A 16,323-nucleotide genomic window follows, 5' to 3' on the forward strand; every position below is an offset into this window, starting at 1 on the left:
AACGCAGCATTATTATATTCGCAGATCGCGTCACTCGATTTTGGGTTGGGTTCCAGTCGTTTGTAAATTCAACTGATAGCTTTCCTAGTGGGCAAATGCCCGTAAAGATACACATTCGTCTAAAAATGTTAGTCTTTAATAGATAGATTAAATATGGATTGAAAATTGGATTTAACAGTGAACGTACAGTAGGCTATTTCTGCCGTTCTATTATTCATGGCTGCACATTTGTACAAAACCTTTGTTGGGCCAAATGGCCATGTCGATTAGGTGTCCACCGGACTAATCCTGAGAAATTATTTCAAGGTATAGATCGTTGTCATTGAGAAGGGCATTGTTACAATACCACTGCAACAGGTCTCCAGTAAAGACAACATCAATAATTGTGGTTTAGGAGAATGTAAATTAGAGAGGCGCTCGTGCGTATAATACACGGGGGCGACAGAAAAAAGGAATAAACTTGATCCGATGTCACTGCTCTGTTGGGTTATCGAATACGTGAGGGATTTGATATCCTCGAATCGAAGATAGGAGTAGCCAACGTTGCATGCGATACGGAGCCAATATGATGCCGGTGAGTTATTGTAACAGACTACATGTTCCTTTGATGTGCGTGTTATGATTAAGATTTTGATTAGACAAGTCAGAATTGTTTAGAATGTGCCCTCACTCTTTAGGCTATGTTTTATGTAGTTCCTCAGCCTATAGCATCTAGTTCTCTATTATATTGAGACAAAGGCAGGATCTCCACGCAAAATCGGAGTAGGTTTTTAGCACACTGACAATCAACATGTTGCTGGCAACAGTGGCATACAGTGTAAACAATAGCAGGTTCTGTAAATACTGTATATTTTTGTCATTTAGCAGACTTATGGGAGCAATTAGGGTTAAGTACCAAGGCAATTTCGACAGATTTTAGACCTAGTCATGTCAGGATTCGAACCAGCAACGTTTCGGCCACTGTCCCAACGCGCTTAACCGCTAAGCTACCTGCCGCGCGTGTAGCCTTCAATTAATCACTGGCTGCATTAATGACTTTCAGTAAACCCAGTCTTCCAATCCAGGGTAATAATACAGGACATGATTGTTTGTAACCTTACGTTTGAATACCCCACATCGTGGCCAATTATGGGCTTCCTTGACCAGGGTGTTGTATACAACATTAGCGTGATTAACAATAGTGGAATCAGAGGTTTGCCTTCAAAATAAAAGTCCCCCATTGAAACGGATGAAAACCGATAAACATTGTGGAATCATGCCACAATTGTACTAGATACTGCTAAACAAAGATGGAGTGTTATATAAATTCAACAAAATACAATAACTAGTTAATTTGACACAAAAGTAAAAATCTGTTGAAATTACACTGCGGATGTATAGACTTCAGAATTGCACTGGGGGCATACATATATTTTTTTTATTTAACCAGGCAAGTCAGTTAAGAACAAATTCTTATTTACAATAACGGCCTAGGAACAGTGGGTTAACCGCCTTGTTCAGGGGAAGAAAGACAGATTTTTACCTTGTCAGCTCAGGGATTCGATCTAGCAACCTTTCGGTTACTGGTCCAATGCACTAACCACTAGGCTACTTGCTGTAATGTTTGGATTCCAAAGCTATACGATACTACAGATAGCAAGTTAATTATCTCGGAAAAGATGTGTAATGTTGTACTTATTGTTGACGAAATTCGTGCTAATGTTAAGTTTTTGAGTTTTTACCGCCCAATAGACTCTCATTCATTCCTTGACTGAGAGCGCTTCTTGTCCCAGAATCGCCCAGAATGCACCTCACGGCCCATTGATGTAGCATGGGCAACGTTTCCCATCTCAAAGTATATCTGCCGTTGCGAATGTCAAACTCCACTCTGTGAGGCACATCGATCTGCAGGTTAAGATTGTAGACTCCTAAATTGATAGTGCAGTTTGTTTAGGCAATTTTTACAGCAAACTAGCATCTTTATATGCTGATATTTCTTTGGTATTATTGTGTGTAGCTACGTTTGCTAGTTAGCTATCTAGCCAGACAGCCAGACCAATAGAGAGCATTGCATTATGGATTTTGTAAACGACTTGAGATGCAACAGATTTCCACAACGATTTTCATTATTGCTACCAACCTTATTATAATGCCAAAATTAGACAGTTGTTCACAAAAATATTGTTCTCACATATTCGTTTATTTAACACTGTAAATGTAAAGGAATGAGTGGTTTGGAGTGGATTTTTCCTTCCAATCTCACCAGTCAACCTACTGTATGTGTATTGAACATGTACAGCCTTACCTATGGATCCTGGGTTCATGAAATGGGGTTCCAGCCTACTCTGTGACACCCATAGATTACAATTCTAAAGAGTTTGCACAAATATTAGTGTCGTAGCTCTTAGTGTGGGACTTTATTTTCTCTTGTTTCATCTGTTTGCGTCAGTTTCAGTGGCAGACTTTTATTTTGAAGGCGAACCACCGATTCCACTATTGCTGCTAATGTAGTTCAGAAATTCCGTGTGTTCTCTGAATGTCTAGCTATCAGGTTCTGCTTTCCTTAAATCATATCTCATGACATTTCAGAAATTTAAAGAATGGTTTAAAATCATGCAGCATGCATATGAGGTTAACTGCCAGTTAGGCTACTACACCTTATTTAGCCATAAAAACTTCAATGGACCACACACAAGTAAAATCACAATTTAAAGGTTTGTGGTTGTCTGACACAAACTAAGTGTATTCTGTCCATACACAACATTGTTGGATGACATGGTGATAATGTTATTGACCATTGCCTTTTTGTGTATGGACAGAATAAAAAAATAAAAAAACAACAGCCTCCCGAGTGGCGCCGTGGTCTAAGACAGTGCTTGAGGGGTCACTACAGCCCCGGGCTGTGTCACAACCGGCCGTGACTGGGAGTCCCACAGGGTGGCGCACAATTTGCCCAGGTTAGGGGAGGATTTGGCTGGCCAGGATTTCCTTGTCCCATCGCGCTCTAGTGACTCCTTGTGGCGGGCCAGCGCCTGCAAGCTGACTTTGGTCTCCTGTTGGACGGTGTTTCCTCCAACACACTGGTGCGGCTGGCTTCTGGTTAAGTTAGCAGTGCGGCTTGGCAGGGTCATGTGTTGGAGGAAGCATGGCTCTCGACCATAGCCGCTCCCGAGTCTGTAGGGGAGTTGCAGCGATGGGACAAGACTGTAACTACCAATTGGGGATAAAAAAAGCACCAAAAAATTTAACTGTTTGTGCCCATTGGGAATAGCCTATTTCACTTATGGAAAGTCATAATTCATCATTACATGCTGACCACACCGCTCGCGTTGCAAAATAAATGTACACATGTTATTCAATCAATGCACCCACACTGCTCGCGCGTGCCAACGAGCGTCTGCGTTGGCAAGCGCTAAAATAGAAGTCAGTTCTATTTGTGACGCTGAACGCGGTGCAAGTCCTGTCTCTCCCATCTCCTCATTGGTTTATAGAAGCAGATACCCACGTGCCATCTCCTCATTGGTTATACCCACGTGGGTGATTTAAAGACAAACTGAGGTCGGTCGTCGTCGTGGTTATACTATGGAAGTTAGATGCCAATCGCCATATAAAGTCCAAAGAAGAAAAATCCTGGAAGGAGGAGAGATGACTAGAAATGATTCGGCTGACCGTTTTATGAGTGGATTAATTGTCGGAGTAGAGGACGTTGTGCATTTCAGGTAAAATAGCAACTCAATGTTTATATCCCAGAACAAATTAGCTAGCAACAGCAAGCTAGCTAAATAGGACAAATTAGCTAGCAACTGCAATCAAGCTAGCTAAATTGCCCTAAATGTTTAATGTTTTTCGACCTGTTCCCAAATTAATATAATTGGTTCAGTGCTTGTTTTGATACTTCAACCTGCGTGTCGTGATCGCGTTTGGTGTGGGGGGACAAAATCAATTTGTGCACGATGGCGGACGTGCTCGCCTGGTTTGGGTATGGTGTTAGGCTTTGGTAATTGCGTTTGCAATGGCAAAATAGGGAATAACCTCCACAATCTTGAAGTTTAGCACAATCTGTCAGATTTCCTTCTGTTAAATTCTTATTCAATGAAAAAATCGGCGTTTAGGCCTACGCGTTTTTAGATCATTTATGTTATTAAAGCTACAATCCTTAGATGCTACATAATTTAAAAAAACGTATATACGCATTGATTCTTGAAGAATATAACTTATAAGTGATTAGTTCAACTGTCGTACCTCATCAGAATCATATAAGATTGTTTTACTCCAATGTTTGTAAAACACAAATGTGAACAAACACTGGATAGCCTCAACATGGTTAAAACTATCATTTTGATATCATGGGGTAGTCAGTCCTTGAATCCATATCTCTGTCTATCATTTCTCCATGCCCATCTGTTAGCTTTTCACCGAAACAGAGACAGGGTGTCCGCTTTGTTATTGTTTCAACTACAGATTCTAGTTTTAAATGTAAAAAAAAAAAATATATATATATATATATATAAAAAGAAATGTAACAATAGTTTGACAAATCGTTAAGCTTTCAAATGATATCAAACTCAATTGTTGATATTTTTCAGTGATGAAGATATGGATGTCTCATGGTAAAGTATGCAAAAAGGTTCAATTTTGAGCGCCTCTATCTCCTGAATGTTTTGTCATACATGTCCAAAAAGTCACTTTTTGACCACTTCTACCGTGGGAAAACGTGAATGGAAGGTTTCGTTCAAATCAAAAGGAGTGCTGTCAAAAAGTGATTGAATTCATATCGAACATCCCAGCTTACAAAATGTAACCCTTATTGTTTTTTTTTATACAACGGGTGGTTCTAATCTTGAATGGTTATTGGTTAAAACCGCATTCCAGCCGGTGTCTATTTCACAAGTTACCACTGGCTAAATTATATGATATTAAAATGCCTATTTAGTCTGTTCCATCTGACTGCGCAATCCACTGTCTCATCTGCCCAGTCAGGCAATTTATTAACTTGATCTCACTTGGCATTGATACTGGAAAACTTGCCATTGACTCCAGGTAAATGCACATTGGAGTGCAAACTGTTTAGGTACAGAAGTGCAGATAATGCATACTTTGGTTGAGTGCACCCATTCATAGCAGTCTCAGGCCCTTACATCGGGAGTAGAATGTATACCATGCATAGTCATATGAGAGGTAGTGTGAGCCTCAAATCTTACCCCACACCCAGAGCGCGACTGCTGTAACCAGTAAATAAGAATGTGTTCTTAACCGACTTGCCTAGTTAAATAAAGGTAAAATAAATAAAAACACAACCACTCTTGGGTAAGAGACTTACAAGATCCTCTTTGTGTGCAGCAAGAAAGTGTGACAATACAGTTTTATAAACAAATTCAATGTGAAACAAAACACAAACTAATCTTCTTACAAATTTGAACAGGCTTTCCTGCATTGCACTAATCTGTGTCAGTCGTAACCTGGATAGGGTTCTATGTTTAGATTATCCATGAGGTGGGTGCAGGCTTCCACACACAATGGGCACAATGGTATTCTATTATTAGCTGGTCTGCAGAATGGGAAATCAAGATATTATCTAAGCTCTTGAGTGTGTCACTTGTTTGGCTCTCTTGAGGTCCGGTGTTTCCAAGTGAGGATTTACTGTCCTTATATACCTTGGACATGGTAGAGTACATGAGTATTACTGTGTAACAATATACCCTAGTGATGATGTGTAACTTAGAGCCAACATGTCATCCTCAACAACCACATCTAAACGTTTTCCCTTTTCTTGTTCAACCAGACACTGATCTTTAAAAATAATCTTGACTAATGAGTGGATGGCGTATCTTGACGACAGTTTGAACGTAGTGAAGAAGAAGATCGTTGCCTTATCAGTTGTGTAATTTTGCTTGTTAAACATGGGTTGGAAAGTGGACACAAAACAAGAAGTACAGCTATTTGAAGAACAATGACCCTGCGTTGTTAAACTGTAATGATGGTGAGAAAAATATAATTCAGCATGTCTGTTTGTTCCTCTTGGGAGCCCTATAGTGTTGGCCCAACATCTTGTGTTTCTTTATATAGGTTGAGATCCTGGAAAATTAGTGTTAGCCCTGGTGGAACTCATAAATGTGGTGCTTAGGCTAAATCTATTTCAGGCTGTTCCATCATGTGGTTATGTGAACGGAGAATAGATTTTTACTCAACTTGCAAGGACCTTCTACCTACAAGTGATTATTTAGCATGGTCAGGGGTGATGCAGATAGGGGTAAATAATAGATTAGTTTATAGGCTAGACCTAACTTTGTTTTCTGGTTCCAAATATCATTGATTACCATTGTTAAACTCATCTCACGCCTGAGCTTACAGAGTGCCTTTGCAACTGTTACCACTGTGACCAGTAGCAACCACACAGACAGACACACACACACACACACACACACAATCTTTCTGCTGCTACATTTAGGCTATTCATAAATTCATTAGACGATTATTCAAAAGTACTGCTCCAAGGCTGTGGTGGAGATTTACAATTACATTTCCCATTGTCCCAAATGCCTATGTCAAAATGTAAACATTTGAGCGACTGGGTTGTGTTTGCTTTCACCCAGTACTGTTTTTCTGCTCCCAGAGTAACGCTCAGCACAGTGGGGGTTGGGAACGGGGGAGGGTTGCTACTGCTACGCTGATTCAATAGTAAAGTCACGTGAGCCTGGCCATATGGCCTGGGTCCAGGCCGCAGCTTAAAAACATTGGGAGCTGACCGGCGGTGGCGGCTCGCAAGCCTATCCCAATCTGTCAACATTTATTAAAGATCCACACAACCACAAGTCAAGGGTTAGTGCTAATATCTTTTTTAAAACATGGAATGGAGAAAATGATAGCGCTTTAACTGAAAAGGTCCCTGTTTCAAGAGGGAACACAACAGTTCTTTGAAGTTGGACTCCGTAGGATGGCTTTGCCCTGATGATGCATGTATCGACAGATGCTCATTTGTTGGATGCTGTTATTGGCATGAATAATTAATGACTCCAGTGGGTTGGATTACTCCTGTAGCTTGTAACTGCCGTCACAGCAAACTTAACTCTCTATTTCCAATTAATTAGCTTTCAATTTGTGTCCGTCATGGTATATCGACATTTCACTCAACCTGTTTAACCAAATGTAATGGTCAGTTGGTCCTATAACAACTTGTGTGTGTCATTTCAACTTGTTCTCTTTCCATGCCTAGCATTTTTAGCACCACGGCACAATAATTCACCAAGAATGAATGTCACAAAAAAGGTTATTTTGATTTCCTCAAGGCGTCTCATGCAAAGTTGTTTTTTGGGAAGAAATTTGCAGGCGCAAGAAGGGCTTTGTCAGTAATTAGATTTTGGATTAAGACCACCATCCACGATTCATTTAGTCTATCCCTATCAACAGTGATTTATTCATGATTACATGATAAAATACACAACCTTTTAGGTGAAATTTGTTAAGAGAATGTCTTATAGATTCTCTAGTCCGAGTCATCGTGGTCAAATGCCCGAAGCCTATGTTTATGTCACCTAATATATATAATCATAGCACTTAGCTCATCACCTTATCCTCCACCATCCTCCTTATCCTCCACCAATTAGAATCCCTATTGCTAATGAGGTTTGTTCTCAGTCACACTGATGCGCAATTAATGAGAAGCTTAGCCTAACCGATCTCATTAGATGCACCACACTGTGAAACATTATTATTTATTTTTTTACCACAGACTAGACCTCGCAGGCCAATGTCTGATCGGAGTAGGGCTAAGTTGCCCCAGACACTCATCATGGGTCAGTTTTGCATTTTTAGGATTGGGGGAGGGGATGCTGATCCTAGATATGTACTTAGGGGAAACTTCACCCCCAAGCTGTCTGATCTGTCTGAATAGAAGGGCGATGTTGTGTTATTAGGGCTGCTCCCACACGCGACGTCAAAGTGCTCTGCCTTTCCCCTGTGTGAATCAGGGGAATTGTATTCAATCAAGCCGCCTGCCATACGTGTTAATATAGAATCTATCCATAGAATTAGAATGGATTGTTTTCAATTCTATCGTGGCTTTATTGATACAACTACTGCCTTATTCTGAAAACTGGAATTATCTGTATGTGGGGGCTACCTGGAATACAGTGTAACCTATAGGACAAATTCTCTCACAGGAAGTAAAGTATTCTATTCTACTTCTGGTTCTCCAAGATATACAGTGGGGTCTAAAATTATTGACACCCTTGATAAAGTTTAGCAATAATGACTGTATAAAATAATTCGTACTAATACAATTGCTTAGAGAAAGAGATTTTGTTTAACAAGTCATATACTATTTTTAGGTAGGGGTCAAGTTTATTGACACCCCTAAAGATTCTTATAAATAAAAGTAGTCAAAAGTGTAGTATTTGGTCCCATATTCCTAGCACGCAATGACTACATCAAGCTCGTGACTACAAAGATGTTGGATGCATTTGCAGTTTGTTTTGGTTGTGTTTCAGATTAGTTTGTGCCCAATAAATGAATGGTAAATCATGTATTGTCACTTTTATTATAAATAAGAATAGAATATGTTTCTAAACAATTCTGCATTAATGTGGATGCTACCATGATTATGGATAATCCTGAATAAATCATGAATAATGAGTGAGAAAATTAGAGGGGCTGGAGGCTGCATTTATTGTAGCTGGGGATTTTAACAAAGCAAATTTGAGATCAATGTTACCTAAATGTTATCTGCATATTGATTGCATGACACAAAGGGCTAATACTCTCAACCACTACCACTCTAACTTCCGCGATGCATACAAAGCCCTCCCCTGCCCTCCCTTCGGTAAATCCGACCACGACGCCATCTTGCTAGTTCCGGCTTATAGGAAGAAACTCAAACAGGATGTACCAGTGACGAGATCCATTCAATGCTGGTCTGACCAATCGGAAGCCACGCTCCAAGATTGTTTTGATCACGCTGACTGGAATATGTTCCAGTCAGCCTCAGAGAACAACATTGATCTATACACTATAAATAAGTGCATTGGTGATGTCGTACCCACTGTGACTGTTAAAACCTACCCTAACCAGAAACTGTGGATGGATGGCGGCATTCGCGAAAAACTGAAAGCGCGATCCACCGCATTTAACCATGGAAAGAGGGCTGGGGATATGGCTGAATATAAACAGTGTAGTTATTCCCTTTGTAAGGCAATCAAACAAGCGAAATGCCGGTACAGGGTCAAGGTGGAGTCGCAATTCAACGGCTCAGTTATGAGACGTATGTGGCAGGGTCTACACGAAATCACGAACTACAAAAACAGCCACGTCACGGATACCGACGTCACGTTTTCAGACAAACTAAACACCTTCTTTGCCCGCTTTGAGGATAATACAGTGCCACTAACGTGGCTTGCTTACAAAGGCTGCGCCCCCCCCCCCCCCCCKRKRCRCRCTTTCTCAGTGGCTGACATGAGAAAGACATTTAAACTTGTTAACCCTCGCAAGGCTGCTGGCCCAGACGGCACCCCTAGCCGCGTCCTCAGAGCATGCGCAGACCAGCTGGCTGGTGTGTTTACGAACATATTTAATCGCTCCCTATCCCAATCTGTTGTCTCCATATGTTTCAAGATGGCTACCATTGTTCCTGTACCCAAGAAGGCAAAGATAACTGAACTAAATGACTACTGCCCCGAAGCCCTCACTTCTGTCATCATGAAGTGCTTTGAGAGGCTAGTCAAGGATCATATCACCGGCACCTTACCAGCTACCCCAGACCCACTTCAGTGGACTTTCTGATGGTCCGCCCCCAGGTGGTGAAGGTAGGAAACAACATCTCCACACTGACCCTCAACACTGGGGCCCCGCAAGGGTGTGTGCTCAACCCTCTCCTGTACTCCCTGTTCTCCCACGACTGCGTGGCCATGCACGCCTCTAACTCAATCATCAAGTTTGCAGACGACACAACAGTAGTGGACTTGATCACCAACAACGACGAGACAGCCTACAGGGAGGAGGTGGGGGCACTCGGAGTGTGGTTTCAGCAAAACACCCTCTCACTCAACGTCAACAAAACAAAGGAGATGATCGTGGACTTCAGGAAACAGCAGAGGGAGCACCCCCCTATCCACATCGAAGGGTCAGTAGTGGAGAAGGTGGAAAGTTTTATGTTCCTGGGCGTACATATCACAGACAAACTGAAATGGTCCACCCACACAGACAGTGTGGTGAAGAAGGCACAACAATGCCTCTTCAACCTCAGGCTGAAGAAATTTGGCTTGTCACCCAAAACCCTGACAAATTTTTACAGATGCACAATCGAGAGCATCCTGTCTGGCTGTAGCACAGCCTGGTATGGCAACTGCACCGCCCTCAACCGCAAGGCTCTCCAGAGGGTGGTGCTGTCTGCACAACGCATCACTGGGGGCAAACTACCTGCCCTCCATGACATCTACAGCACCCGATGTCACAGGAAGGCCAAAAAGATCATCAAGCACAACAACCACCCGAGCCACTGCATGTTCACACCGCTATCATCCAGAAGGCGAGGTCAGTACAGCTGCATCAAAGCTGGGACAGAGAGATTGAGAAACAGCTTCTATCTCAAGGCCATCTGACTGCTAAACAGCAATCACTAACTCAGAGAGGCTGCTGCCCATATTGTGACCCAATCACCGGACACGTTAACAAATGGATCACTAGTTACTTTAAACAATGCCACTTTAAATAATGCCGCTTTAATAATGTTTCATATCTTACATTACTCATATCACATGTATATACTGTATTTTATACCATCTACTGCACCTAGATTTGTGTGTATTACAGTAGAAGTCGGAAGTTTACATACACTTAGGTTGGAGTCATTAAAACTCGTTTTTCAACCACTCCACAAATTTCTTGTTAACAAACTATAGTTTTGGGAAGTCAGTTAGGACATCTACTTTGCATGACCCAAGTAATATTTCCAACAATTGTTTACAGACAGATTATTTCACTATCACAATTCCAGTGGGTCAAAAGTTTACATACACTAAGTTGATTGTGCCTTTAAATAGCTTGGAAAATTCCAGAAAATGATGTCATGCCATTAGAAGCTTCTGATAGGCTAATTGACATCATTTGAGTCAATTGGAGCTGTACCCGTGTATGTATTTCAAGGCCTATCTTCAAATTCAGTGCCTCTTTGCTTGACATCATGGGGAAATCAAAAGAAATCAGCCAAGACCTCAGACTTTTTTTTTGTAGACCTCCACAAGTCTGGTTCATCCTTGGGAGCAATTTCCAAATGCCTGAAGGTACCACGTTCATCTGTACAAACAATAGTACGCAAGTATAAACACCATGGGACCACGCAGCCGTCATACCGCTCAGGAAGGAGACGCGTTCTGTCTCCTAGACATGAAGGTACTTTGGTGCGAAAAGTGCAAATCAATCCCAGAACAACAGCAAAGGACCTTGTGAAGATGCTGGAGGAAACAGGTACAAAAGTATCTATATCCACAGTAAAACGAGTCCTATATCGACATAACCTGAAAAGCCCCTCAGCAAGGAAGAAGCCACTGCTCCAAAACCGCCATAAAAATGCCAGACTACGGTTTGCAACTGCACATGGGGACAAATATACTTTTTGGAGAAATGTCCTCTGTTTTGATGAAACAAAATAGAACTGTTTGGCCATAATTACCATCGTTATGTTTGGAGGAGAAAGGGGAGGCTTGCAAGCCAAAGAACACCATCCCAACCGTGAAGCACGGGTGTGGCAGCATCATGTTGTGGGGGTGCTTTGCTGCAGGAGGGACTGGTGCACTTAACAAATAGGAAGTAAAATTATGTGCATATATTGAAGCAACATCTCAAGACATCAGTCAGGAAGTTAAAGCTTGGTTGTAAATGGGTCTTCCAAATGCACAATGACCCCAAGCATACTTCCAAAGTTGTTGCAAAATGGCTTAAGAACATCAAAGTCAAGGTATTGGAGTGGCCATCACAAAGCCCTGACCTCAATCCTATAGAAGCTTTGTGGGCAGAACTGAAAAAGCAAGGATCCCACAAACCTGACTCCGTTACACCAGCTCTGTCAGGAGGAATAGGCCAAAATTCACCCATCTTATTGTGGGAAGATTGTGGAAGGCTACCTGAAATGTTTGACCCAAGTTAAACAATTTAAAGGCAATGCTACCAAATACTAATTGAGTGTATGTAAACTTCTGACCCACTGGGAATGTGATGAAAGAAATAAAAGCTTAAATAAATCATTCTCTCTACTATTATTCTGACATTTCACATTTTTAATAAAGTGGTAATCCTAACTAACCTAAGACAGGGAATTTTTACTAGGATTAAATGTCAGGTATTGTGAGAAACTGAGTTTAAATGTATTTGGCTAAGGTGTATGTAAACTTCCGACTTTAACTGTCGGTAGTTGTTGGGAATTGTTTGATTATTTGTTAGATATTACTGCACCGTTGGAACTAGAAGCACAAGCATTTCACTACACTCGTGTTAACATCTGCTAACAATGTGTATGTGACCAATAAGATTTTATTTTGATTTGATTATTCAGAATCTTGGTAGCATCCACGCTAATGTAAAAGTGTTTCGAAACATATTATATTGTTATTTACAATAAAAGTGACTCTAAAATGACACAATACATTTATGACTATGTTTTGTTTAGCTTTTTTTCTCTCAATTTCATTACGATCTTGTCTCATCGCTGCAACTCCCCAACGGGCTTGGTAGAGGTGAAGGTCGAGTCAGGCGTCCTCCGAAACATGACCCGCCAAACCACGCTCCTTAACACACGCCCGCTCAACCCGGAAGCCAGCTGCACCAATGTTTCGGAGGAAACACAGCTCTACTGACGACCGAAGTCAGCCTGCAGGCGCCCGGGCTGCCACAAGAAGTCGCTAGAGCGCGATGAGCCAAGTAATGCCCCCCCCCCCCCCCCCRSSCCAAACCCTCCCCRKKCCCAGACGACGCTGGGCCAATTGTGCGCTGCCCTATGTGACACCCAGTCACGGCTGGTTGTGACACAGCCTGGGATCGAAGCCGGGTCTGTAGTGACGCCTCAAGCACTGCGATGCAGTGCCTTAGACCGCTGTTCCACTTGGGAGGCCCCACCATTCATTTCTATTGGCCACAAAATAATCTGAAACACAACCAAAATGAACTGCAAATGCATCCAACAACTTTGAAGAGTCACAAGCTTGATGTAGTCATAACTTGCTAGGTATATGGGACCAAGTACTACACTTCTGACTACTTTATTTCAAAAAAATCTTTAGGGGTGTCAATCATTTTAACCCCTACCTTTTTGAGACTTTTTAAAAATATTACTTGTTATACAAAATCTCTTTCTTTAAGCAAATGTATACAATTATATAATTTCGCAAAAAAATATTTTGTTGCACACACTATAGCTCAGTATATGAATTATTTATTTTATACAGTCATTATTGCTGATCTTTATCAAGGGTGTTAATCATTTCAGACCCCACTGTACATACAATATGAGATCAATTGAACGTCTACCGTGGGGGATAGCACAAGGGCTGTCATTGGCGCTCATTCAACAAACAAAAAAAGAAGCCACATTTCCATAATGGCTGAATATTCTCTGAGGGGAAAAGAACATTCCCCTATTCTGTTAAAGGCTTGGTCATCCACTGCAAGGCTGCATCCAAAATGGTAACCTTTTCCCTACATAGTGCACTACTTTTGACCAGATCCCGATGGGTCCTGGTCAAAAGTATTGCCCTACATAGGGAATAGGGTGCAATTTCGGGTGCAGGCCAAGAGCCAGCAATGATAGCTCACCTATACATTTGTGTATGGAAATACAAGTGTGCTACTTTGCATGTAATTTGATATTCGGTCGATTTGTATTCGACAAGTCTTACAAAAGCCATGCATTCAGTGAGTGGTGCCAAGCAAACGGGGACATGCCAAGGAATTAGCGTAAGGCCCCAATGTTCGCGGCCCCTTTTTTTCAGAATTGTAGTTGTAAATAACGTAGAATTCTCTTTTGCTCATTATTTAATGAGGCTATATTTGGGCATTTTCACAGCATTTTTAGGCCTTTTAGACATCAACTTTTATATGAGCCTTACCAAGTAGGGTGTAGTTAATCTCTGATTGTCCTAGATGGCCTCAAGGCTCACTCAGATCTCCCAATGTGCCTACTGCTTCCCAAAGCCCTTCCCTATGTGATAAAATGAAGGCCCAGTGCAGTGAAATAGAAAATGACAGCCCTCTTCTCTTCACTTGATCAACCTCTGACACCATGCCCCACTTCTGTACTGGTTGAAGCATGGGCTTCCTTAAGAAATTGTATTTAGTCCAACGTTTTCCTATTACCATTCAATAAATGAATACATTAGTGTAAGTGTGGTTTGGTTGATGAACAGCGTTAGTTTAAATACATTTGCTGTTGAGAAGTGTGCTGTATACAGAGAAACAAGATGGGGTCCACATTTATTTTCAAGCAGCTTTACAAGATACAAATAGGATTCAAATCAGCTATATACTGTTAGAGTGACTGCCTTTAAAAAGCAAAGAATCCCCTTGAAAATCCCCTATGTGGCATTGATAGGAGTCAGAAACAGTTATTCTAGTGTTAAAATTGACTACAAAATGTAAATGGGCAAATTTTGGTCATAAAGTCAGTCTCGTCTAAAACTGAGTTTGGAACATCTGTGCGTCACAATGGGTAAATGAAGGTTGGGTTTTGATTTGACGATGTACATTTGCCCACTAACATGGGGTGAACAGCTGCAGTGATTGCTCTCTATCCAATAGCATAGACGGTGAGAGAGACTGCCCAGCAGCCCGACTTTGTTTACGTAAGACAACACGTCACACATTTTTTGACTTTTTGCTTTAGTTTCAACCTCTCTTTTTTTGTCACCAAACAATATAGCTAGATGTAAAACATCCTCAGCAGAAACGTAAAAATGAAAAATGAAGGAGTGAAATGGGGGACAAACATTAACCAAACGTAGAAGTGGTCAGGAAACACACATCCAAGATGAAATCCCGTTTTTCTGATGAGCAACAGAAAAACACACGTGTTCAATGGCTCTTTAAAGACAGACCCTTCAGAGAAACTGGAAAAGTCAGCTGTTCAGAGAGGTATACAGGTGTCACCAGAACATTGAATAAAACAAACAAAAAATGGCAATGGTGAAATGGCAAATAGTTTAGCTTTACCCCTGGAATTGTATGCAAAAATAGGTAAACATTTATTCATTCTGAAGTTCCTTCCTCACCATAAGTTTTAGGAGAGAAATGCATTTAAAGTGTTGTAGGTAGACTTAGAAAAATTACATTGTCATGCAAAGTGGGGTGACTTCCTGTTTTTAAAGAAACCAACAACAACAAACTCAGAATTAGCCTCTATTTGCCACTCCCCAATGTGTGCATCTCTGAAGGGAGGCCGAAAGTTGGGAAGTATTAGTCTTTTTGCGGATGTTAATTGTCTTTTTTCTGCAAACAGGAAGTCGCCTGGCTTTGCATGATGATGTCATATGGCGGAGTCTACCTTTTAAAAGGGCACATGGCCATGATGTTATCCAAACTCTAATTGCCAGTCTGTGGATTTCTTGTACTCGTTGCGTGACTAGGACAGAAAGGCAGTCAGTCATATCCCCAGCTGTAGTCAGATCCAGTGCCCAGATTGAGAGCATATTTTAAGAGGACAAAAAAAAGCCTATTTTTAAACCTTTAGTGCACAGCTGCTTCAAACCGGATACTTGAATTGGTGCGTGGAGTGTCAGCTGGCAAGCTTGTGCCATGGTTTCACAAATGTAGGATCAGTCGGCATTACGAGTGGTTTAGCATTGTTACGTGTCTCTCAGCCACTTCTGTTAAATGCCAGATGTTTGTGGCGGATGTGGAAGGCTTTATTATGTTATACTGTTGCCTCGACATAATTATGTTTCTCTCCATAATCCAACTGTGCTTGACATCATAGATTTATCATGAATGGGTTCAGGCTTGAACACCTTTGACAAATTTCAGGAAATTGGTAGACAGCTCAGTTTGACAAAGAATTTGAAAACCAATCAGATCGATAGCTTAGTAAGTTCTAAGTCTCCTGATTTTATATGGATTATCTCCAAATTATAACTGGTTTTAGGCAGAGGTTTCCGGAATGGTAGGTTCTGTAGGTTGGTAGTGGGAACGTAGTGCTGCAGTGGTGGCAGAGTCTACAGGACAGCTTCCATGTTACTCTCAGGATGTGTCCCAAATGGCACCTCATGGGTCCTGGTCAAAAGTAATGCACTAGGGAAAAGGGTGCCCTTTTGTGATGCATCTTCAGTCTAAAGCCCATCTGTTACCTCAGTGGTATAGACCTTTCAGGCC

The 16,323-nt window shown here is 41.4% G+C and overlaps 1 protein-coding gene across 2 annotated transcripts in view; it reads left to right on the top strand.

Moving 5' to 3' along the window:
- Positions 1-16,323, top strand: part of LOC111960799 (apoptosis-stimulating of p53 protein 2) — a 49,970-nt gene continuing 33,647 nt past the window's right edge. For both annotated transcript variants that reach the window (XM_023983009.3, XM_070443062.1), the window contains exon 1: positions 1-574. In XM_023983009.3, the coding sequence (XP_023838777.1) occupies positions 548-574 (27 nt within the window). In that variant the 5' untranslated portion in view covers positions 1-547. The remainder of the gene's footprint in view (positions 575-16,323) is intronic.

The sequence above is a fragment of the Salvelinus sp. IW2-2015 genome, linkage group LG1, assembly GCF_002910315.2.
Source record: "Salvelinus sp. IW2-2015 linkage group LG1, ASM291031v2, whole genome shotgun sequence".
In the NCBI taxonomy this organism is placed as follows: domain Eukaryota; kingdom Metazoa; phylum Chordata; class Actinopteri; order Salmoniformes; family Salmonidae; genus Salvelinus; species Salvelinus sp. IW2-2015.